Source organism: Somniosus microcephalus, chromosome 12, assembly GCF_052327205.1.
Source record: "Somniosus microcephalus isolate GS21.2 chromosome 12, FLI_Smic_1.0, whole genome shotgun sequence".
Classification (NCBI taxonomy): domain Eukaryota; kingdom Metazoa; phylum Chordata; class Chondrichthyes; order Squaliformes; family Somniosidae; genus Somniosus; species Somniosus microcephalus.
In genome coordinates, this window is record NC_140998.1 from 107134118 (window position 1) to 107159301 (window position 25184).

At 42.7% G+C, this 25184-nt stretch overlaps 1 protein-coding gene across 6 annotated transcripts in view; it reads right to left on the minus strand.

The window, feature by feature from the left end:
• Window positions 1-25184, minus strand: part of akap6 (A kinase (PRKA) anchor protein 6) — a 508272-nt gene that overhangs the window by 463189 nt on the left and 19899 nt on the right. For all 6 annotated transcript variants that reach the window (XM_086003387.1, XM_086003384.1, XM_086003388.1 and 3 more), the window contains exons 2-3: window positions 17487-17633; window positions 13974-14322 (exon numbers count right to left, since the gene is read on the minus strand). In XM_086003387.1, the coding sequence (XP_085859513.1) occupies window positions 13974-14285 (312 nt within the window). In that variant the 5' untranslated portion in view covers window positions 14286-14322; window positions 17487-17633. The remainder of the gene's footprint in view (window positions 1-13973; window positions 14323-17486; window positions 17634-25184) is intronic.

The window sequence follows — 25184 nt, forward strand, 5'->3', positions numbered from 1 at the left end:
GCTTGGTCAAAGAGGTAGGCTTTAAGGAGCGTCTTAAAGGAGGAAAGAGAGGTAGAGAGGTTTAGGCAGGGAAATCTAGAGCTTAGGGCCTAGGCAACAGAAGGCATGGCCACCAGTGGTTGAGCGATTATAATCAGGGATGCTCAACAGGGCAGAATTAGAGGAGCACAGATATCTCAGGGGGGTTGTGAGGCTAGAGGAGATTACAGAGATAGGGAGGGGTGAGGCCATGGAGGGATTTGAAAACAAGGATGAGAATTTTGAAATCGAAGCATTGCTTAACCGGCAGCCAATGTTGGTCAGCGAGCACAGGGGTGATGGGTGAACTGATCTTGGTGTGAGTTAGGACACGGGCAGCCGAGTTTTGGATGACCTCACATTTACGTAGGGTAGAATGTGGGAGGCCAGCCAGGAGTGCGTTGGAATAGTCAAGTCTAGAGGTAACAAAGGTATGGATGAGGGTTTCAGCAGCAGATGAGCTGAGGCAAGGGCGGAGATGGGCGATGTTACGGAGGTGGAAATAGGCAGTCTTAGTTTTGCCACGGATATGTGGTCGGAAGCTCATTTCAGGGTCAAATATGACACCAAGGTTGCGAACAGTGTGGTTCAGCCTCAGACAGATGTTAGGGAGAGGGATGGAATCAGTGGCTAGGGAACGGAGTTTGTGGCGGGGACCGAAAACAATGGCTTTTGTCTTCCCAATATTTAATTGGAGAAAATTTCTGTTCATCCAGAACTGGATGTCGGACAAACAGTCTGATAATTTAGAGACAGTGGAGAGGTCGAGAGAAGTGATGGTGAGGTAGAGCTGGGTGTCGTCAGCGTACATGTGGAAAATGATGCTGTGTTTTCGGATGATGTTGCCAAGGGGCAGCATTTAGAAGAGAAATAGGAGGGGGCCAAGGATAGATCCTTGGGGGACACCAGAGGTAATGAGGCTCAGGGCTCAGAGAGGGACTAAGAGCAGCTTCTAGGACATATAAGGGCCAATTCTACATTTCAGGTGGGGAGCTGCGCTCACAGGAAAGTTACAGCAAATAATCATGGGCTGCATGCCCACTTTCTGCTGAGAACATGGGCGCACTCGCCCTGTGGAGCTCTAAGTTATATTTAGGTGCAGCATCGTGAAGTAATATGGCTTGTTCGACATCTGGTCCTGGTTGAGCTGCAGTTTTCCCAATTAAACATTAGGAAGACCTAAACAATTATCTCCAGCCCCTGCCACAAACTCTATTCCTTTGCCACTGATTCCATTTCCCCTCCTTGGCCACTGTCTCAGGCTGAATGAGACTGTTCACAGTGGAGACTATGTCCTGTTTAACACTGAGCTGAAGTTCCCACCCCATTTCCCTCCAGCACAAAGACTGCTTACATCCACCTCCATAATATTGTCGGTGTCCACACCTGCCTCAGCCCATCTGCTCCTGAAACCCTCACCCATGCCTTTGCTACTTCCAGCCTCAACTATTCCAATGCTCTCCTGGCTGGCCTCACATCTTCCACCTTCCATGACTATGAGCTCATCCAAAATTCTGATGCCCATATCCTAACCTGCACCAAGTCCCGTTCACTCATCACCTTGTGCTTGCTGACCTATATTGTCTCCCGGTCCATCAAAGCCTCCAATTAAAATTCTCATTCTTGTGTTTCAATCACTCCATGGCCTTGTCCCTCCCTATCTCTGTAACCTCCTCCAGTCCTACAACTATCCACAAACTCTACGTACCTACAACTCTGGCCTCCTAGGTATCTCCCACTCCCTTCATCCCACCATTGGTGGCCATGCCTTCAGCTCTGGAATTACCTCCCTAAACCTCTCTGCCTCTCTACCTCTCCATCTTTATGATCCTTCTTAATACCTACCTCTTTGACCAAGCTTTAAAGCACCCCTCATAATACCATCTCCTTTGGCTCAGTGTCAATTTTTGTCCGATTACACTCCTGTGAAGCGTCTTGGGACGTTTTCCGACTGTAAACTTGTTGTAATATGTACTGATAGTTGTAGTCATCCTCGTGGTATGTAGACTATTCAGAGGCTGACATTTTTAGTCCTTTTTATTCCTTCTAAACTACTTTGACACAATTTTTTCATATGTTTACCAATATGTAAGTCTTTCTGTGTTTGGGTGGTTGAAAGTCTAGCAGGCAATACCTAAAGTCCTAAGTATTGATTAAACTATTCAATAAATCTCAGAGCTTTTCCATGTAGCTAAGTATTGCAATAGCTAATCCCATTAAGGGATTTTTAAAAATGAATGAGTGGGTGTAAGGGAGGAAAGTAGTTTGTGGGGCAGCATAATTTCTTGAGATAAAATGTGAGACCTGTTGCAAAGGTGACCGTGACCATGATAAGCAATGGAGGGGAAGTTGTAATACCTGCGGCAGTATGCATTCACAGAATTACAGAAAACATATGGATGCACAGAATTACTTAATTTTGTAAGTGTGATGTTATTTCTTTATATAACTACAACATTGTTGAGTGCTGTTAGGATGAAAATTATATAGCTTAAAGCAGCAACATAAAGAGTTAAAGAATGAACTTGTAAATAAGAAACAATGGCACAAGACAAAACAAACTCAGCTTAAGATGGGGCAGGAATTAACTGTTTGTGTCTGCTCCCATTAAAACCATTGTGCTTGGCATTATTGTTGAACAGTTATTGAATGTGGGAAACACTAAATATTTCACAATTATTCAGTGGTGCAGCCTTCTGCAAACTATTTACTGGAAGCCCTTTGGATGTATTGATGAGTTACAGTAATTGGTAGCTGCAAAACTGCCCATTTTGTAATTAACCGCCCAAAGTTCTAGAAGGTTCCATATCATTCCTATGAGGATAGTGGAGTTGTTGCTGAGGGAGCGTGATTGGTTGAAGACACCTGTGTGTAATATTTTGCTATAATGTATAAAAGAAGTTTTAATACCTTGTTGCTGGGGGAACGTGATTGGATGAGGACAAGAGAATTGTTGCTAGGGGAACATAATTGGGTGAACACATTTGTGTGTAGTGTTTTGCCTGTATAAAAGAAGTTTGATATCACTGTAACGGTGAGAAGGTGACCACTAGACCGCGGGGTCTAAGGCTCTTCTCCCAGAACGTTCTGTTAATAAACTGTGTACTTTTACTTTAAGACAGACTCGAGTGAATCTATTTTTCACCAACAAGTGCACAAATGTATTTATTTATGTAACTACAGTACATCAATAGTACATATTTATTTAGGTATTCAGTGCAACTTATTTTATCTGTAAGCAATACCATGTAAGATCCACCAGTCATTTATTCAACTTATCAAAAGATATTTAAGAAAGCACAATATAAGAAAGTAGTTTAAATGTAAGCTCCCGTTACCCTTTCCCAATATCACGCTTTAATTCCTAAGATCAGAAGGATACCCCCAGTTTAACATTTGCATTTGTATTTCCACATCAGGGGGGATGGGATCAGGAGCTGAGGCACCTGTGTTTCTGGCAGGAACTGAACAGCATGGCTTTGGACTTGCCCAGGTTTAACTGGAGGAAGTTCTGCCTCCTCCATGAATTGATGCTGGACAGTCAGTTGGACAGCACAGTAACAATTGGCATGTTTATGGAAACCGATCCTGTGCTTATAGACAGTGTCACCAAGAGGCAGCGTTAGGGCTGCCAAATCTGATTGGACGTATTCCGTGAGGTTTCATCACCAACCACTCCACCCGGTCAAACTGCCTTTTTCCCATCTCCTGATATTTTTGTAACTAATAAACAAAAGTGTTCAATGAAAATGAAAAAAAGTGCATTATTTTTAATGCCACTTTGATGTTTCTCCTGGGTTGCTCACAGCAGCGTCCAGGACAACCCTGGAGCATTGACAAACCTAGGCAGCATGTTGATGAAGAATAAGGGTAACAAAAATGGAACCTTGGAGCACACCAGAGATGACTGTACAGGTCAGGAAGAGAAACCATTGCAACTGATGTGCTGGCTATAAGGGGAAAGTTATGTGCAGAGCCATGGCAGGGGCAGGATAGACTCGTCAATTGTACTGAAGGTTGCAGGGCAGTTGAGGAGAACGAGCTTTTCAGGAAGTGATTATGGGGAGGATCAACATATTTAATTATAATTAATTAATTAAACTGCTAGGTACTTTAACTGCAGTGCTATTGTTTTTGCTGATGGAGCTATACAAGAGGATTTCACACTGTGATTAGTCTGGCATGGTAATAGACACATCACACCCCTAATAATATAAAAATAGACTGCTCCATCTTTGCTAAAGTTCTATCATTTGCCCTAGCCTAGTGTAAGTAACTTACGATATCAGATATTGCAGTTATTAGTCACTTAGGAGACTGGAAAAGACAGATAAGTGAAGGAAGCAATAGTTCACTAATCATTGAAATCAGACAGAAAATAACCCCTTTTCAATTGTAGTAAATGTTCACATGAGGACAAACCTCTATCACTTCAGTCTATAATTTGGGGAGAAATTGCAACCAATTTAAGTAATTTAAAATATGGCTCCATGGCACATTTAGATGTTAATGTACAGTCTGAAATGACATTATATGAAAAAATTAGATTGCTCCACTATCACGTACTCTGTTGTCCAGAGAGGAGTAGGTTGATGAATCACAGCCAGTGCCATCAGATCATTGACCTCTGGTGTAATTATCTATACATCATTCTGGCATATTTCCCTAAAAGCATAAATTTTAAAAGGACCTGGGAAAATTATGGAAATATCCATTGTGCTTCCTAAAGCTTGTATTTTGCCTACAATTAAAACAGCATTTTCTTTGAAACCAGTGTTGGAAGGCAGTTATTAATAATTCATATGTACAAGAAGGATCACCATTCTCCTCACTCTACCTCCCCATTGAACCACGTATATTCTTGTTCCATTTTGCTGTAATTTACCAGTAGCATGAATCCAGATGTGCTGTTTCATGTAACAATTTGCAGGAATTAAGGACTAGACTTTCTGCCCCTTAATTCCTTTGGGAGAAAATCTGGTTAATGTCTGTCAACTAAAAATGGCATAGTCCTCCAAAGTGGTTGCAGCCTCGATTCTTAACCAGAAGATTATGCAAATGAGTTCAGCACTGCATGCCACTCAAGCATACTTCAATTAAGGAGTTTTGACAGATCTCAGTACATGGATTGACACACAACAGCTTAACATTCTACCTGGGTGAGGAGCAAACAGATTGTACAGCTCGCTATTTCTTAAATCACAACCCCTGTCAGTTGTGATCAAGAAGTCTATGGCACAGATCAGTCCATTCTAGTGCATGTCACTGAGTAGGTTACAAGGGAAGATAAAACCTGGAGGCTTGAGCAGCTCAGTTATATTTTTATACAAAAATTCTTATTTCTTGTCTTACAGATATAAAAATATCGAGTGCACTTTTATAATGCATGTAGTTACTGTTATGTTCATTAATAAATAGACATTCTTATTATGAACACAGCTAGCTTTTGCTAGCTACTTTTATTGAGCACATGTGGACTTGTACAGCATCTTGTAGAGGCTTCCATCTTGACTGCCGCCTTGTGGGTAGCCTAGCCTCATGGGTAATGTAGTCTTAATATAATATATAGCTGGGTAGTGTAGTCTTATACATACAGCTATATACAGCTCTACAGCTCCACCTAGTGTCCACTATAGAATGACATGCTATTGATCACTACATCCCCCTTTCTTTGAGGTTCAACAAAATCAATATCAATCAACTTTCAAGAAAACAATAAAGATAATATCAGTAACACGTTTGTTAGTGCTCTATAAACATAAACATTTTCAAAACAGTCAACACATTTTCAAAGCTTTACATTGTACTCAAAGATTAAGTCCATCAGGCTCTTTTACTTCACGTGTGGATCTTCTCAACACGGGTAAGTCTGATGTGTCTTCATGAGATTGCTCTGGCGGTGAATGACAAGATGCAGTTGCGGCATTGTCATCAATCTGGTCTTGAATAGTCTCTTGTGTTTTTCGGAGGGAACGGCGGTTCCTCCTGAGAATCTGTCCTTCCTCAGTTCTCACAGTGTATGACCTTGGTCCTACTTCCTCAAGAACTGTAGCTTTCCTGTTCCATGCATCTGGATCCTCAATCCTGACAACATCATCCTTTGTCAATGGTTTTAGAGTTTTGGATGACTTGTCATAGTATGATTTCTGTTTCAGCTTTAACAGTTGAAGTCTCTGTCTCAGTTCCTCACTTTGCTGTTCTTTTGCACAGCAGGGTAGCGTGGTGCGCAACTTGTGACCCATTAGTAGTTCAGCAGGTGAAGAACCACAGTCTAAAGGTGAGGCTCGGTAGCTCAGCAGGGCGAGATAAGGATCAGACTTGCTTTCTGTCGCTTTCTTCAGTAGCTGCTTGAGAACTTGAACACCTTTCTCTGCCTTACCATTTGACTGAGCATACAAAGGACTGGATGTGATGTGCTGAAAGTCATAATGTGCTGCAAACTGTTGCCACTCCTTACAGTTGAAGCACGGACCATTGTCGCTAACGGCAATCCTGGGAATTCCATGTCTGGCGAAGATGGATTTCACATGCATTATGACACTGCTTGCTGTGGTGCTTGAGAGCAGCGCCATCTCAGGATAGTTAGAATAGTAGTCAATCACTATTAGATAGTCTTTACCATTTAAATGAAAAAGGTCCATACCAACCTTTTGCCATGCTGCTGTTGGTATGTCAGCTACTATCATTGGTTCCTTTGCTTATTTGTTTTGGTGTTTCTGACATGTCTCACATTTGCCTATCATGTTCTCAATGTCCTTATTTATGCCAGGCCAATAAACAGTGTCTCTTGCTCTCCTTTTGCATTTTTCAATTCCGAGGTATCCCTCATGAATCCTTTTGAGCATGTCTTGACGTAGCGCCTGTGGAATGACTATTCTGTTCTGTTTTAGTAATAGTCCACTTGCGACACTCAATTCTGACCTTATGTGAAAATATTTTGGACAGGAACCTTTTGGCCAACCATGATGAATGTTCTCTATTACTGTTTGTAATACTGTATCTTTTACTGTTTCTTCTGCTATTTGCTTTGATTTTGTGTCTGACACGGGCAGCGCAGCAGTGACCATACTCACATGAACATCCACGTCTTCTTCAGTAGAGCTCCCATGACTCATTGTGAGTGCTCGGGATAGTGCATCTGCTAACACTATGTATTTGCCTGGTGTGTAGATCAGTTCAAAGTCATATCTTTGCAGCTTCATGAGTCGTTGAATCCTTGGAGACATCTCATTCAGGTTTTTTTTTATGATGGCAACCAGATGGCTGTGGTCTGTCTCAACTGTGAAGGTGGGAAGTCCATATATGTAGCCATGAAACTTTTCTAGTCCAACTACCAAGCCTAGACATTCCTTTTCAATCTGGGCGTATCGACACACAATATCAGTCATAGACCTGGAGGCATAGGCAACAGGCTTCCAATCTTCACCCTCTGCTTGTAGCAAGACTGCACCTAGGCCATCTTTTGATGCATCCGTTGACACTTTGATTCTTTTGGTTGGGTCAAAGAAGGTGAGTACAGGTGTGGTTGTCAGCACTGTTTTGAGGTTTATCCACTCTTGTTCATGTCTTTCTGTCCATGCGAACTCATTTGTTTTATGTAGCAGGTCTCGCAGACAGGCTGTCTTGGCTGACAAGTTAGGAATGAATTTTCCAATGAAGTTTATCATCCCCATGATGCGTAGCACTCCTTTTTTGTCAGTGGGTCGGGGCATTTTGAGTATGGCGTTTACTTTTTCCATATCTGGCTCTATTCCTTTACCAGATAGATTATCTCCTAGGAAAGTGACTTCCTGGACGCCAAACTGACACTTGGCTTTGTTGAGCTTCAGTCCATTCCGGCGTATGCTCTGTAGCACTTTAGTCAGTCTCTCATTGTGTTCTTTCAGTGTGGAGCCCCAGATGATGATGTCATCAACATAGACCCGAACTCCTTCCAGACCTTCAATTATGTGTTCCATCGCTCTATGAAAGATTTCAGATGCAGATATTATCCCGAAAGGCATTCTGAGGAAACAATACCTGCCAAATGGTGTTGAAGGTACAGTATTTGGTGCTCTCTTCATCCAGTTTTAGTTGCCAAAATCCTTGTGAAGCATCGAGCTTTGTAAAGTATCTGGCACCTGACATTTCGCTGGTGATTTCTTCTCGCTTGGGAATCTGGTAGTGTTCACGTTTTATGTTTGCATTTAAGTCCTTTGGATCCATGCATATTCTTAGATCATTGTTCTTTTTCTTTACACATACCATGGAGTTAACCCAATCTGTTGGCTCTTCGACTTTCCTGATGACTCCTAGTGTGGTCATTCTGTCCAGTTCATTCTTGAGCCGGTCACGCAGGGGTGCTGGAACTCTTCGTGGAGCATGTACCACTGGCTGAGCATCCTCCTTTAGCTGGATCTTGTAAGTGAATGGTAGAACTCCAAATCCTTTGAACACATCCTGGAAATTATTCACTACAGAATCCACCGAGTCATCTGGTCTGCTTATGGCACAGTTTATACGGTAGACTCTTTTGACCAGTTCTAAGTCCTCACAAGCTTTGTCACCCAGTAGTGAATCAAGCTTTTCAGCCACAACAGAAAACATGAGATGATGCACTTTGTCTTTGACTGTCACTTTAAGTCTGCATACACCTAAGCTATCTATTTTCTGTCCATTATAGTCCTTCAGTAGTACTGACTTTTTCTGTATTTTGGGCTTTTCTTTCATATTGTTGATGTCACTCATACTGATTAAGTTTGCTTTTGCCCCAGTGTCTAGTTTCAAGGTAACTAATGCTCCATTTACCTGCAGTGGGATCATCCATTTGTCCTCTTTTACTGCATTAACTTTATGTTCAGCATTGTCCATTTCTGAGGGCTGCACATTTTCTGTATCCTTTTTGATATTGTCACATGACACCATTCCTACAAAAAATGTCTCACTTAAATCAGTGTCCTCAATTACATTAACTCGTTGCCCTTTCTTAGTTTGTACTTTTGAAAAGCATTGTTTGGCAAAGTGATTCTTTCCATTACACTTCGTGCACATTTTTCCAAACGCTGGGCATTGTCTTAACTGGTGTTTGTAACCACAGCGTTTACAATTAAAAATTTCACCCTCCGATTGCTTTTCATTATTGATTTCACTGAAAGTCTGCACGTGCTTTCGAGCTAGCTCGCTGGCTTGGCATATTTTCACCGCATTTTCCAAATTTAGTTCGGTTTCTCTCAACAGACGTTCCCTGACTTTTTTATCATGAATACCAAACACAATCTGGTCACGAATCATGGATGCTTTGAGCTCAGAGAAATTACATGTCTGTGCTTTCAGTTTCAGATCAGTTATAAAGCTATCAAAAGTCTCATTTTGTTGCTGTGTCCGAGAACGGAAGATGTATCTTTCATACGTCATTCTTTTTGGGAGAACAATGTGCATCAAATTTCTGTAGCACATCGTCTAATTTGTCTCTGTTCTCCGCTGGATTAAATACAAATGTATTAAATACCTCTATCGCCTGTGGGCCTGCAACCGTAAGCAGCAACGCTATCTTCCTTGTGTCTGGCTTCGTACCGAATCCGATGGCTGCAATGTAGAGTTCGAATTGCTGTTTAAAAGTCTGCCAATTGTAGTCGATTTTTTCTGTGAGTTTCAAACGCTCTGGTGTCTTCAAATTCTCCATGTCGCTTTTCACAATTTTCAGCAGATCTTCACCACCCTGGTACCATGTTATGTTCATTAATAAATAGACATTCTTATTATGAACACAGCTAGCTTTTGCTAGCTACTTTTATTGAGCACATGTGGACTTGTACAGCATCTTGTAGAGGCTTCCATCTTGACTGCCGCCTTGTGGGTAGCCTAGCCTCATGGGTAATGTAGTCTTAATATAATATATAGCTGGGTAGTGTAGTCTTATACATACAGGTATATACAGCTCTACAGCTCCACCTAGTGTCCACTATAGAATGACATGCTATTGATCACTACAGTTACCTCAAGTTCCTGTGTTCTGCTACAACAACCTGGGATCACTGTAGTATAACTTCAGATCCAGCACCTCTAACCTATCATCTTTGTGATTTGTGAGCATTACTCTCCAATAGTTGAAGAGTATGTATACATTATAATCCTGTTTAAGGCGAAGGAAAGTCTGAGAGTACTTTTGTTCTAATCTATTCCAAGTAGAACCCCAGAGCAATTGCTGGGATGCATCTACCTGGGACCTCTCTACTACTGATCTGCCAAAGTTGATGGGGTCAGGGGCAACAGTCCCTATAAGCTGCGCAGCCTCGCAGCCTGGGTCTGGCTTTTTCAATATAAAGTTTCACGCATCGCGAAACTGTGAATGGGCCGCGCAGTCCTTTAAAGGGGCCACGCACCCAAAAAAAGGGAACATTGATCAGGGGGAGATCCCTTAATTTGAATGAGAACAGCAGAGACCTTTGCCACTAGGGGCACATGTGGGATGCCTCCCCACTGAAGAAGCCACAAATTGTGGCAGTACAGTTATCATTTGGAGGGGTGATCTCCGGGGTGAGGATGCCAGATTGAAATTTTTTTTAAACTTTTCATTTGTCTTTGGAGGTTCAGACCACAACCCAGTCTGTCCCCCCAGGTGGGGACTACTTCTGTCAATTGGTGGCATTGTGCGCCTGATCTCATCTCTAAAAATGGGTTTTGCGAGTCTATACTGTACACACAATGCCGATGAATGGATCTAGTGGAGGCGTTAAACCTGCCATATATAGTTGAAAAGTCATACTGGTTATGATTCATCATGGCCTAAGAACTGAGTGTGATTGTGCATCAGGCAACTGTTCATTTTTCCTTAAGCATTCTCTTTCCTAATGGAAAATTGCAAGCTTTGTCCTCACCAGCACCTCCAGATTTGCAGTGTAGTCTGGTCTATGGATCCAACAGAGTTTTCTGGTTTTTTTTTATTCGTTTATGGGATGTGGGTGTCACTGGCAAGGCCAGCATTTATTGCCCATCCCTAATTGCTCTCGAGAAGTTGGTGGTGAGCCGCCTTCTTGAGCCGCTGCAGTCCTTGTGGTGAAGGTACTCCCACAGTGCTGTTAGGTAGGGAGTTCAGGATTTTGACCCAGTGACGATGAAGGATCGGCGACATTTTTCAAAGTCAGGATTGTGTGTGACTTGGAGGGGAACTTGGAGGTGGTGGTGTTTCCATGCGCCTGCTGCCCTTGTCCTTCTAGGTGGAAGAGGTCACGGGTTTGGGAGGTGCTGTTGAAGAAGCCTTGGCAAGTTGCTGCAGTGCATCTTGTAGATGGTACACACTGCAGCCATGGTGCACCGATGGTGGAGGGAGTGAATGTTTAAGGTGGTGGATGGTGTCGAGCTTCTTGAAGGTTGAACTTCACTAGCATCCAGCTAGGGTGCCAGCTACCAGATGAAGTATTTCAGGGTAAGTATACAGCACTTTGTCTTAAGGGAAAAAATGGAAGGCCCAATGCCAACTACATCTCTGGCCAATGACATTGATAGCACCTCATGAAGAAGACCATGGCTTTACAGAAAGCATGACAGTTACCAGCACCAATGAGAGGTTAATGAATAGAGGAGATTAAAAAGAACCTACAGTAATCCCCAATCATTCCTAACAGCATTGTCATTTTTATCATCAGGGGGCATATAATACTTATTTCATTTACATAAAGAGATGATTGTGTCTTTGAACAAGATTAAATTGTTTAGTATAATTGCTCATTTGATGAGAAGAATTGACTTGGTTTACTGTGAAGATTTGTATGTTCAGTGCATATGTGCTAAATATTCATAACTCCCCTTATATTTGCCATTGTATTTGTTCTATCTGTTTTCTATCATTAATTGTATGAAATATTGTTAAGTATATCTGAGAACTTTTACATCAACTGGGCAAAATTACACTGTGCGATATTAATGTAAGGACACTTATTTAATTTTTATTGTAATAATCCCGAGGAACTGGGCTTTGCTCTAAAAGTAAATCCACAGAAATATCAGTTCTTTCATCAAAGCGCAATCCTATTTTAAAATGGTTTCAGACATTGTGGCAACAAGAACAGGTCCGAGGCTGGGTATTCTGCGGCGAGTGTCACCTCCTGACTCCCCAAAGCCTTTCCACCATCTACAAGGCACAAGTAAGGAGTGTGATGGAACAATCTCCACTTGCCTGGATGAGAGCAGCTCCAACAACACTCAAGAAGCTCGACATCATCCAGGACAAAGCAGCCCGCTTGATTGGCATCCCATCCACCATCTTAAACATTCACTCCCTCCACCACCGGCGTACTGTGGCTGCAGTGTGTACCATCAACAAGATGCACTGCATCAACTCGCCAAGGCTTCTTCAACAGCACCTCCCAAACCCACGACCTCTTGCACCTAGACGGACAAGGGCAGCAGGCGCATGGGAACACCACCACCTCCAAGTTCCCCTCCAAGTCACACACCATCCTGACTTGGAAGTATATCGCCGATCCTTCATCGTTGCTGGGTCAAAATCCTGGAACTCCCTCCCTAACAGCACTGTGGGAGTACCTTCACCATACGGACTGCAGTGGTTCAAGAAGGCAGCTCACCACCACCTTCTCAAGGGCAATTCGGGATGGGCAATCCCATCCCATGAACGAATTTTTCAAAATTGTGCAGTGGAATGAATTTTCAATTGAAACGTTGGTGGGAGCGTATTTTAATATCTGAGAGTGCATTATGTTAAATATACTCCAATTGTCAAAATCTATTGTCTTCCTATGTGTTCTAAGAGAATATTTGCAACTAATGCACAGCATTCAGAAAGTACCACTTTGGGTGAAGTATTTGCTGCACAGATCAAAGATTCTAGTGCCTCTTTAGCTAAGGTTATGTTGGGGCAGAATATCCTAAAATGCATATTTCTGGTCAGTTTGATGCTCAGGGTAAAGATAAACACCAGAAATTTCCTCAGGGATTCCTCAGCTAGCCTTGGATGGGGCGGGGTGGGGATAAAAGGTCAGGGTCACTCGTCTTGATTGCTATCAAGTGACCTCTGCTGGAAAGTCTGCCTGTGTGGACTTCAGGTGACAACAGGGCTGGGCTCAAGAGCGATGCACTTCATGATAAATTAGCGACGGATGCCAACTTATCTTGACTCACATAGCGTGAAGAATGACCAGGAAGAGTCATTGCCTTCAGGAGAAAATGTTGACAAAAAATGTCTTTCAGGGGCATCAACAGGTCATGGAAACTAGCTGCTAAACCAATGGACAATTTTTTCTGTAGTAGATATTTGTCCTTATATTTGTGAAATAAACACTAGGAGGTTTATTTGCTTTATTCTAGGTGTAGTGAAATTACAAATCTGTTCTTTATTTTTTACGATTTCAGTATAGCTAGGGTACAGAGGAAATTTCCCCCCAGATATTGTGAAATTTTAGAATTAGTTTGCATGCAATGTTTCTTCACAATTCTTTTTGCTGTTAAAGTAGATTCTGAAACACCTATTAGTTGGAAAGGGCAGGGAGCCAGCACAGGTGCAATGGGCCAAATGGCCTCCTTCTGCACTGTAAAATTCTAGGATTCTAGGTGTAAAAGGCATTAAATAACACATTTTGACATGTATGAATTTCTGTAAATCAGACCATTGCCGATTACAGTTCTTCGGCAACAGCAACAATATGCATTTAATTAATGTCTTTAACATAAAAAAATGTGTCCCAAGTGCTGCTTCTGAAAAACCGAGCTGCAGCACTATTAGCTGGTCTGATTGCCATCACCATCTTCTGTCAGTACCCACACACCTGTAGCGCTGTGTTATGCTAAACTGTATCCCATTACAGAAATTGCAGTTCAACCAAGAATTTATTTGCTCCAAATATTTTACTGCTAGTTAGGGGCTTACATTTAATGATAGAGTACCAATTGACTTTTAGTTCATGTATTAATTCATGTCAAGGTTCGGTACTGTTGGAAAAATATCCTCCCCGCATTCTTACCTTTAGCTGGACCAGGTGCACATCTACATGTCTATTCTCAGTATCTTGCTGTACAGAGTAGGTGAGGTCTCGAACTCGCTCTGATGTCATACGAAGCCATGTTTCTATTTCCGGCAGGTGAAGGACTACTTTCCAGTCTGCTCCAGTGTGAAGTGGGGGGGGCTTCTCATAGCGCTGGATAGCGTCAAGTTCCTTCATCCTTCCCTCATCCTCTGGCTCTTCTAGAGGGGTCATGTTTGTGATCATAGGAGATGCGTCAGTTGCCATGGCATCCAGCTCTTGGCTCCTCACTGGGGACAGTATGATGCTCATGGCTGTTTGGGTTACACTGGAATCCTTTTGAGTTCAGCTGAAGAGAAATACACACACCAAAGAAAATCAATCTGTTTGCTAGTAAAGCTGGATCAAAATCTAAACAAATTGGATTTAAATGTTAGCTTATTGGATCCATTTAGTTCAATTCCTTTCAGTTTTGAGGTAGCTTTTCAATATTTTTATGAGTAATATTTAATGATACAAAGCAGGATCTGATTCGTGGAAGACACCTGGTGTGTTTTGCAAGCCTACTTGCAGGAACAGCCCTCTTAAAAGGAAAGAAAAAGAACAATTTAAATGAAAAGCTTCTATTTAGAAATTCATGCACATCTCTGTCCTCCTTCCTGTGAGAACATGATGTGCAAATTCTGTGGGATTTACTCCTTTGAACATGCATGGTCACCTGCTCAAATTACTTCAAAGAAACAGAATAGAAAGCCCCAAGAGTGTTGTTATCCTTTATTAGGTTCCCAAGTCAATATAATATACAGTACTTAAGAGATTACAACATAAACTATCACTATTCTGTGTTGCTGATTAAATTTATGAATCATTTTAAATATCCAATTTTTCTGTTTTATTATTCTTCATGTGCTTTTTAAAAATTTGTTCTCAGGGTACAGGCAACCCTGGCAAGGCCACATAACGTTTCATTTTGATATAAACAGCAATGGAAAAGTTACACTGATGATAATTTAAGCATTTTCCACTGTTCATTGAGAGATGGTGTTAAACGCTATGGATGTTGAACCCTTTGTCTTTGTTGGTCGCATAGGTGCATACCATGGAACTTCAGGGGACATGGTTAACGTTTATTTCCATCCTCCCAATAATTTACATATGTCTCAATTGCTGATACTAACAGATCCAGACGTTCTGACTTGGGATTTATTCAGCAATAAAAACAGCCCTTTCTAAATCTCCAGACCCACAAAATTCAAGTAGGACAAACCAGTAAATAAAAAATATAAGCATTACACGCACTGAATTGCCTGGGCCCAAAGGTCATTAAAGGTGGCAGCGCAAGTTGATAAGGGCATTAAAAGGCAAACTGAATACTTGGTTTTGTGTCCAGACAAGCCATAGAATACAAAAGCAAGGAGGTAATGTTGAACATATACAAGGCCTTAGTTAGGCTCCAGTTGGAGTATTGTGTACCACTTTGGGTACTCCATTATAGGAAGTATCTAAAAGCAATGAAAAAGGGGCAGTGTAGATTCACCAAGATGTTACCGGGATGAGGGGTTACAGTTATGAAGAGACACTTGAGAAGTTAAGGCTGTTTTCATTAGAATTGAGAAGGCTACGGAGTGGAGTGACTTAATAGAGGTCTTCAAGATTATGAAGGGTTATGATAGAATAAATAGTGATAGATTGTTTCCACTGGTCAGCAAGATAGCAATAAGAATGTACAAATTACAAAACGAATTAAAGAGGAGCCGAGAGCTAATTACTTTACACAGAGAATGGTTAGAATGTGGCATTCTCTGCAACAAAACCATTGTTGAAGCAGGGTCCATAATTCTTTTAAAAATCAACTTTTTAAAAGTTGATTGTGAAAGAGAAATATAGGGTATGTGGAGCAAATAGGAGAGTGGATTAGATTATGGTGGAGAAAAGCACCAATATAGACTTGATGAACCAAATGGCCTGTTTCTGTGCTGTAACATTCTAACATTCTATAGGCTTTGAAGTCCTAGTTGCCTAGGCTAAGAAGCAGTAGGTGGCCCATAAAACACAGTTTGGACACTACTGTTATACATTATGGGCCGTATATTCCGATGCCTATGAGCTGTGTACACACCCGTAGGGACCTCGCAAATGCCGGTGTCAGGCATGTGAAGCACATGTGCTGAAAATCGGTATTTCCGATCTGTCAAGAATGGTCTTAACAGATCGGACGCCTGCCCTGGAGAAGGGCCTCTGCAGGCGGATAGTTCCGCTTTCTGCAGAACCTCCACCCTTAGAAAACCCTTAGAAAACTTACGCCTGGTAAAAGCAGGCGTAAGGCCTGCTTTTACCAACATAAGAGATGAAAAAAGTTTATAAAAAAAAGTTTTTCACTCATTTATCATTTAAAAACTTTTTAAAAAGGTAAGTTTATTTTTAGCCCTGTAAAAAATTATTTTTAAAAAAATTTAATTTTTGTTTAAAATATTTAATTTATTGTAATTTCAACTCATTTTAAAAATGTGATTTAAAAAAATGTATTTAATGTTTTACTGTGTTTTTGGGGGGATTTCCATTCATACACTTGACAGATAGACCTGTCAAATATATGAAGAGAGATTCCCTTCTCCTTTTGGTTTCCCGTGGCCCACGTGATCCCAGGGACGCTTGCGAACTGCCTGTGCCTCTGGGATACATGGGCCCTGTGCATTTCGAGTTTGGAGAGGCCCAGGAGCGGAAGTATACGCACCTCGGGAGCCCTCAGGTAAGTTCATAGATTTTTTTTCAGATCGGAGGCCTCCGCACGCAGGAAGCCTCCGATCGGAAAATACGGGCCTATACATTTTCAGACTGAGGTCCCTGTGGTCTAGGGGGTCGGAAAGGAAAACTGATAGGATCAAATTTCTATTTGTCTGTCCTCGGATTTCTGTATTTCTCTGCATCTGTTGACTTACTGGACAGCTAACACCGTCTTTTGCAAGTTGAGATAGGCATTCCCAGGAGTGTGTCAGTATTTTTAGGGGGCGTCTGGGAGTATCTCAGTGTTTCAAGATAGTGTCTGGAAGTGTGTCAATGCTTTCAGGGGATCCCAGGGAATGTGTCAATATTTGCAGGGGTCCCCCACATAAAAAAGTTTGAGAAAAGCATTGTTATACACTTTGAGGCCATTCATGCTCTGGTCCAAGTTACTGTAGAGCTCTTCTACATGTTCCTGAGAGTGTGTCTCACCCCCACCCAACTCAAGGATCTCATTAACAGAAATGTGTAAGTATTTTACATCATTATGGGTTCCCTTTAGAAATGATTTTGCAATTTATCCTTAATGGAGATCATCAATATGCACATGTAGGGGAGATAGATTGATACACAACATAAACCTCTATAACTTCTTCTACCCTGTCCATTCATATCCAATGTAAAATCTTTACTTGCTGATTTATTCACTTAGTCGTGCTCTTTTTAATGTCTTTCTTACCATGCCCTGTCAATCTAAGCCACTTGGCTTCAACCTCTGTCCCATTAACTCACCTGTGGGTTTTCACCAGTACCAGTGTTCAGTATTAACCTGGATCCAATTTTGCTGGCCCACTGCCTGCAACTTCTCAGCTTATTCCTGAAGATCTTTTCTTCTCTACAGAGATTGCCAGGTTGGTCTTGATGCCTTTCTATCTGCAACTGAAAAAATAATAAATAACTACACACTGAAAGCATTGCTGTGAGGATGAGTTCAGTGTACCGCCCTCCATTTGACAAAAGTCTCAGCGGCCACATCTCATTGACGGTCACTTTCTGAACTGGGAATTTACAAACATCTTCCAATCTGCAAAGTCCCTTCACAAAACAGTAATTATGTTGAGTTCAATGGAAAGTAAAAGCGTGCGAGGAATAAACTGGGTGGCCAATCTGATCCTGTCAATTTCCAGCCGGGTGGATCCGGTTAAAATTACACCCTATGTGTCACAGTGTTGCATTCTTTTCATTATGAAACTGCAATTCATCCAACTTACCCAAAGCAACACCACAGGAGATCTGCTTGTGTATTATTTTTTTTAATATATCAGACACAAGCGGATCATTTCAAGACAGTGCTTTCATCAACAGGTTGTACTGATGGTTATAGATTGTTTGGACTTTCCTTTCACAGTTTCTGTTATCACAAATTGTTGATGAAATTATTTCCTTCTAATCACTCTAAGTCAATCATTAGTCTACCATTTTTTCTGAATCATATTACTGTCTTTCAAATATAGAATATTTCAATACTTTTTGAATCAGTCAAGTCCAGTAATCCAGTCTGAGGGGCTAGATCTTCAAAGCTTATCATTTGGAACAAGTTTTTGGGTAAATTCATACTGAATTTTCAATGTGAAAAGATTCATTGGTAATGATGAAAAATCACTCTTTACTTAAAAACCTTAAGGATAAATTGTTAGGAAGGAATGGAAAACCAGACATTGAACATATTTTGTAAATCAAGAGAATTCATATCTGGAGGTCAATACCATTACAAACTAAGGTCCACAGGTAATGAGGGGGAGACATGGGTGTGGATTAGTAACTGGCTAAAAGAATTGAAGAAGAGCATAGTCACAGAGGAAGCTAGGTTGCAATGGGGAGGGAGGGGCGAGTATTGAATTAAAATGGCCCGCAGGTGGAAATGGGGAGGGAGGGGCGAGTATTGAATTAAAATGGCCCGCAGGTGGAAATGGGGAGGGAGGGGCGAGTATTGAATTAAAATGGCCCGCAGGTGGAAATGGGGAGGGAGGGGCGAGTATTGAATTAAAATGGCCCGCAGGTGGAAATGGGGAGGGAGGGGCGAGTATTGAATTAAAATGGCCCGTAGGTTGCAATGGGGAGGGAGGGGCGAGTATTGAATTAAAATGGCCCGCAGGTGGAAATGGGGAGGGAGGGGCGAGTATTGAATTAAAATGGCCCGCAGGTGGAAATGGGGAGGGAGGGGCGAGTATTGAATTAAAATGGCCCGCAGGTGGAAATGGGGAGGGAGGGGCGAGTATTGAATTAAAATGGCCCGTCGGTGGAAATGGGGATGGAGTTACGAGTATTGAATTAAAATGGCCGGTAGGTTGCAATGGGGAGGGAGGGGCGAGTATTGAATTAAAATGGCCTGTCGGTTGCAATGGGGAGGGAGGGGCGAGTATTAAATTAAAATGGCTGGTAGGTTGCAATGGGGAGGGAGGGGCGAGTATTGAATTAAAATGGCCGGTAGGTTGCAATGGGGAGGGAGGGGCGAGTATTGAATTAAAATGGCCAGTAGGTTGCAATGGGGAGGGAGGGGCGAGTATTGAATTAAAATGGCCCGCAGGCTGCAATGGGGAGGGAGGGGCGAGTATTGAATTAAAATGGCCCGTAGGCTGCAATGGGGAGGGAGGGGCGGCTATTGAATTAAAATGGCCCGTAGGTCTGTGTTGTGACCGGTCCTGGTTCTGGTATATATAACTGATTTGGAATTGCAGTCCCACTGCATGGTAGTTGCTGATGGCATCAGGCTCTGAAGTACTTTGGACGCAGAGGCTTCCATAGCCTTAAAAAAAAGAACTCAACAAGCTGTGCACCTGGGATACAGTAGTAAATGAAGATTATGGACAAGTACAAGGCTCTGCATATTTGAAGTAAAAATAGAATGTAGATAATGGCCCAGAACTTGGTGTCGGGGGCTTGCCGCGCGTGCAAGCCCCCGATCTGCACTCACCCTGTGCGCTGACATCTGAAGCCCGGGCCTGCTTGCATTTCCTGTCACAGGCCCGGTTCAGATGTCAACGCGCAGTGCTTACCTGATCCAGCGGCGTAGTTAGTGCGATGTGCCGGCTGGGATCAGGTAAGCACTGTACAACCAATCAGGGGAGGGGAAGGTTCATTCATGAGTTTGAGAGTAAGAACTGTCAAACTCATGAAAACTACGGGGGCCCAAAACACTATTTAAACTTTAAATAAAAATTTAAAAAACATCCCAATCATTAAATTAAGTATAAATAAGTTAAAAAAAAAAATTTTAAACAATAATTTTTATTTTGTAATAAATTTTTAATAAAAAGGGTCTAAAACTAACCTTATTGTAGATTCTTTAAAATAATAAACCTGTGGAAAAAAAATTCTAAATTACACTAAAACACCACTTATCTATTATGTCCGTGTATAATTGAGACACGGACTGCAGGAGTTGATTATAACAAGTCTTCACTGAATGGAGACAACCTGGAAACTGAAACTACAGAAGCCTGCTAGGGCCTTTTATACAGGGGTGGTCACTGCCGGTACTGCAGTCTGAGACCAGTTATTCCCTTAAACGTACATACACAACAATTCCTCCCCTTTTAGATAAACAGTACATAACATTCGTTTAACAACTAAATAATAACTAATTACAATTACGGTTGCTAGATACATTGGTTGAAGTTAAGCAATTATAAGTTCAGTCTTTGAGGAGGCTTCCTGATTCTGTCTGGATAACGCCTCTTTGGGATATCAGGTTCTTCTGGCAAGGTTGCGTCGGGATCAATGTCGTTGTTTGGTTCGTCTGTTTCCAATATCACCGATTCTGCGGTAGATGCAATTGGTACTTCGGTTTCATCGCCAGGTGTATCAGATCGTGGTGTGGAGTTGACGTTTTCCAGTGACTCTAGAATCTGGTCAGCGTGGCATCTGACAATGCTCTCTCCAACGTCCACGGTATACATTAGAGGTCCTTGCCGTGTACAGATCGTTCCTGGCTGCCATTTCTCTGTGCGGTAGTCCCGGGCCAAAACTGGTTGACCTGTCTTAAAACTCCTGGTCGGCCTTTCATTCATATTCTGAAACTGCCTGTTCTCCACATCTCTTCTGACGTTTGGCTTAACCAAATCCAAGCGGCATCGTAGTCTTCGATTGACGAACATCATGGCTGGAGTTTGGTTGGTAACCGCATGTGGCACATTCCGGTAGGCAAACAAGAAGTTATCCACCTTGTGTTGTAGGGGTATATCTTCATTACACATTGCCTTGATAGCCTTCTTGAATGTTTGAACAAACCTCTCGGCCAATCCATTAGTGACTGGATGATATGGGGCGGATGTGTAATGCTTAACACCATTGTTCTTTAAGAACCTCCGGAACTCTTCAGACACAAATTGTGGTCCATTGTCAGAGCAAATCTGTTCAGGCAGCCCATTCCTGGCGAATATGGTTCATAAGACGGTGATAGTTTTTTCTGTGGTGGTTGAGGACATTTTTATTACCTCTGGCCACTTTGAATGTGCATCCACCGCAATTAAAAACATCGAGTCCATGAAGGGACCAGCAAAATCAATGTGCACCCTTTGCCATGGAGATGAGGGCCACTCCCATGGATGTAGAGGAGCTTGTGGTGGGGCGTTTTGGACCTTCTGGCATCCTGTACAGCTCTTGGTCATCTCTTTGATTTCTCTATCGATTCCCGGCCACCACACAAACGCTCTGGCTAAGTTCTTCATTTTTACCCCTCCCAGATGACCCTCATGAAGCTCATTGAGCACTCTATCCTTCAATTTGGGTGGAATTACTACTCTGGATCCACACATCAAGGCTCCTCTGCACACTGACAGCTGTTCTCTTCTCGGCGAGAATGCTGGCAGCAGTGGTTCGCCATGTGCTGGCCATCCCTTCACCGTTAAATCACAGACCCAGGAGAGTGTCGGGTCATTTCGTGTTTCCTTTTCTATGTTTGCATTCGTCACAGGGAGACATTCGACTATAGTCAAGTGGAATAACTCCACTGGATCCACTGCCAGTTCCTCTTCCACTGTCGGCAACGGTAGGCGCGACAATCCATCAGCATTCCCATGCTGTTTAGTTCCTTTGTACTCGATGTCATATTGGTGTGCCCCTAGGAAAAGGGACCACCTCTGTAGCCGTTGTGCCGTCATTATCGGTACGCCCTTCTGAGGGTTGAAAATGGAGACAAGATGTTGGTGATCAGTTAGTAGAGTAAATTTCTGACCGTGCAGGTAGTGATTGAACTTCTTCACCCCCCACACCAGGCTGAGGGCCTCTCTGTCAATCTGGGCGTAGTTACGCTCGGCTGAAGTTAACGAGCATGACGCAAAAGCTATCGGCCTCTCTGAACCATCAAGGAATTTATGTGACAGTACCGCCCCAACACTGTAGGGAGATGCATCACACACCAGTCTTATCGGTAGTGATGGGTTGTAGTGAGCCAATACTTCTCTTGAAGTGATTAGGTCCTTACTCTTCTGAAAGGCCCGCTTACATTCATCGCTCCATTTCCATGCTACTCCCGTTCGTAGTAGGGTGTTCAGTGGATGCAGAATTGTGGACAAATTCGGCAAAAACTTATGGTAGTAATTCACCAATCCAAGGAATGACCTCAGTTGTGACACATTTTCAGGCGCTGGAGCCTTAACTACCGCTTCAATTTTGTCAGGGGACTTATGCAACCCCTCTTCATCAATCACGTGGCCACAATACGATATCTGTTTCTTAAAAAACTCGCACTTAGGGCGATTGGCTCGTAGCCCATGTTCTCTTAGTCTAGTGAGCACCTGCTATAGGTTGGCAAGGTGTTCACTGTCATCTTCACCTGTCACTAGGATGTCGTCCAAGTAACACCGAGTCCCCGGAATCCCTTGCAGGACTTGTTCCATCGCTCTTTGCCATATCGCCGGAGCTGATGCTACTCCGAATACCAGTCGATTATACTGGTAAAGACCTTTGTGAGTGTTTATCGTGAGATACTTCCTAGAGGATTCTTCAACCTCCAACTGCAAATATGCTTGCGCTAGGTCAATTTTTGTAAAACGCTTCCCTCCAGATAGTGAGGCGAAGATATCTTCTATCCTTGGAAGAGGATATTGTACTGTGTGAAGGGCTGGGTTCACCGTCACCTTGAAGTCCCCACAGATGCGAACCTTCCTTGGCTCCTCAGACTTATTGTTTATCGTTTTCTTCATGACAGGAACGATGGGTGTCGCCAACTCGCTCCAGTCAACCTTAGATAACACACCTGCCTTCTCCAGATTCTCCAGCTCTGCCTCGACGGCTGGGCGAATTGCATATGGTACCGGTCTTGCTTTGAAAAACTTGGTGTGGAGATGCCGGAGTTGGACTGGGGTGGACAAATGTAAGAAGTCACACAACACCAGGTTATAGTCCAACAGCTTTATTTGAAATCACAAGCTTTCGGAGCGCTGCTCCTTCTTCAGGTGAAGTGGAGAAATGCATAAAGACACAGCTTATATAGTCAGAGAATCATGTCAGATGTTTACAGGTAACCTTTCCAACTGCCATTTATCGCACCTCGGCAGAGAGATAATCACAGCAGTCAAAGGTGTGAATGGTGTCCAAACAGGTCAGTCAGGGAAACATTACATCAAAGAACAATGAGGTGGGGTCACAAGGGGTCAAATATTGCAGATGCTGGGGTCTGTATGAAAAACAAAAAAACAGACAAAAAACATTTTTTTTGGCTGGAAATCACAGCAGGTCCGGCCGCACGCGCTAGCCTCTTCACCTCTTGGGTTAGAGGAGAGGAAATGCTGGTTTTTAGCGCATGCGCTGTGCATGCTGAAAACCGGCATTTCCTCCGGCCAGACGCGTGAGTACCCCTTCCGTACTCACGCGTTTGGGGAGGAATTATTGCCCCATAATGTATTAGTGGGATGGAGTTTGCCTAGGGGGAAGTTGAAAGAGACCTGGTGCGTTGACTCATCACTCACAGGGGGGAGAAATCCGTGTTAGCCAGTAAAGTTGCTGATATCACCGGCAACTGCAGTTAACAGCCACTGGAAATGGCCGCAACACTAATGGGGCAAAATTCATCTGGGGGGGTCAGGAGATTGATGGCGCAGCACTTACCTTCCATGCAACGCCGTCCTGGTGGCGTTCCTGGAGGCATCCGAGATGAAGTTCCAGTCCAGGTCAGGAACTGGAGTGGGAGAAATGGGTTTTGCTTCTTGGGACACTGGCATCAGTACTGGGGCAAGAGGGAGCTATTCCGTTGGGACGGACTTCACTTGGCCAGTGCTGGGATTAGAATCCTGGTGAATCATATAACTAGGGCTGTAGAGAGGGCTTTAAACTAATTCGTGGGGGGGAGGTTTCTAGAGAGCAAATAATAAAAATGACAACGGAAAAGGTCATAGACCTAGGTAGCAGTAGGGGAATTAAAAACCAAAGCGTGTCAGGAAGGGACAGAAGGTATGGAGTAAAAGGTAAAGTAGTAAAAGGGGAAAAAGCAGGAACTAAGTGTCACCAAACATATTTGAAAGTTCTTTATCTGAATGCACGTAGCATTCGTAACAAAATGGACGAGTTAACAGCACAAATAACTACATATGGGTATGATCTTGTGGCCATTACAGAAACATGGCTGCAGGGTGACCATGACTGGGAATTAAACATACCAGGGTATTTAACAATCAGGAAGGACAGGCAGGAAGGAAGGGGAGGTGGGGTGGCTATGTTAATAAAGGAAGGAATCACTGTAATACAGAGAAATGATGTTGGGTCAAAGGATCAGGATAGTGAAACAGTTTGGGTGGAGATAAGGAATAATAAGGGGAAAAAACACTAGTGGGCGTAGTCTATAGGCCTCCTAACAGTTGTAACTCTGTTGGATGGAGTATTAATCAGGAAATAGTTGGGGCTTGTAATAAGGGAACAGCTATAATCATGGGAGATTTTAACTTTCATATTGACTGGACAAATCAAATTGGGCAGGGCAGCCTTGAGGAAGAGTTCATAGAGTGTATTAGGGATGGGTTTCTTGAGCAGTATGTAACTGAACCGACCAGGGGGCAAGCAACCTTAGATCTGGTCCCGTGTAATGAGTCAGGATTAATTAAAAATGTCCTAGTAAAGGATCCCCTTGGAATGAGTGACCATAACATGGTTGAATTCCATATTCAATTAGAGGGTGAGAAGGTTGGATCTCAAACAAGCGTACTGAGCTTGAATAAAGGAGACTATGAAGGTATGAGAGCGGAATTGATTAGAGTGGACTGGGAAAATAGATTAAAGGGTAAGACGGTACATGAGCAGTGGTGTACGTTTAAGGAGTTATTTTACAACTTTCAAAAAAAAAAATTCCACTGAGGAAAAAAGGGTGTAAAAGAAATGACAGCCATCCGTGGCTAAGTAATTAAGGATAGTATCTGACTAAAAACAAGGGCATATAAGGTAGCCAAATCTAGTGGGAGGATAGAAGATTGGGAAGCCTTCAAAAGACAGCAAAAA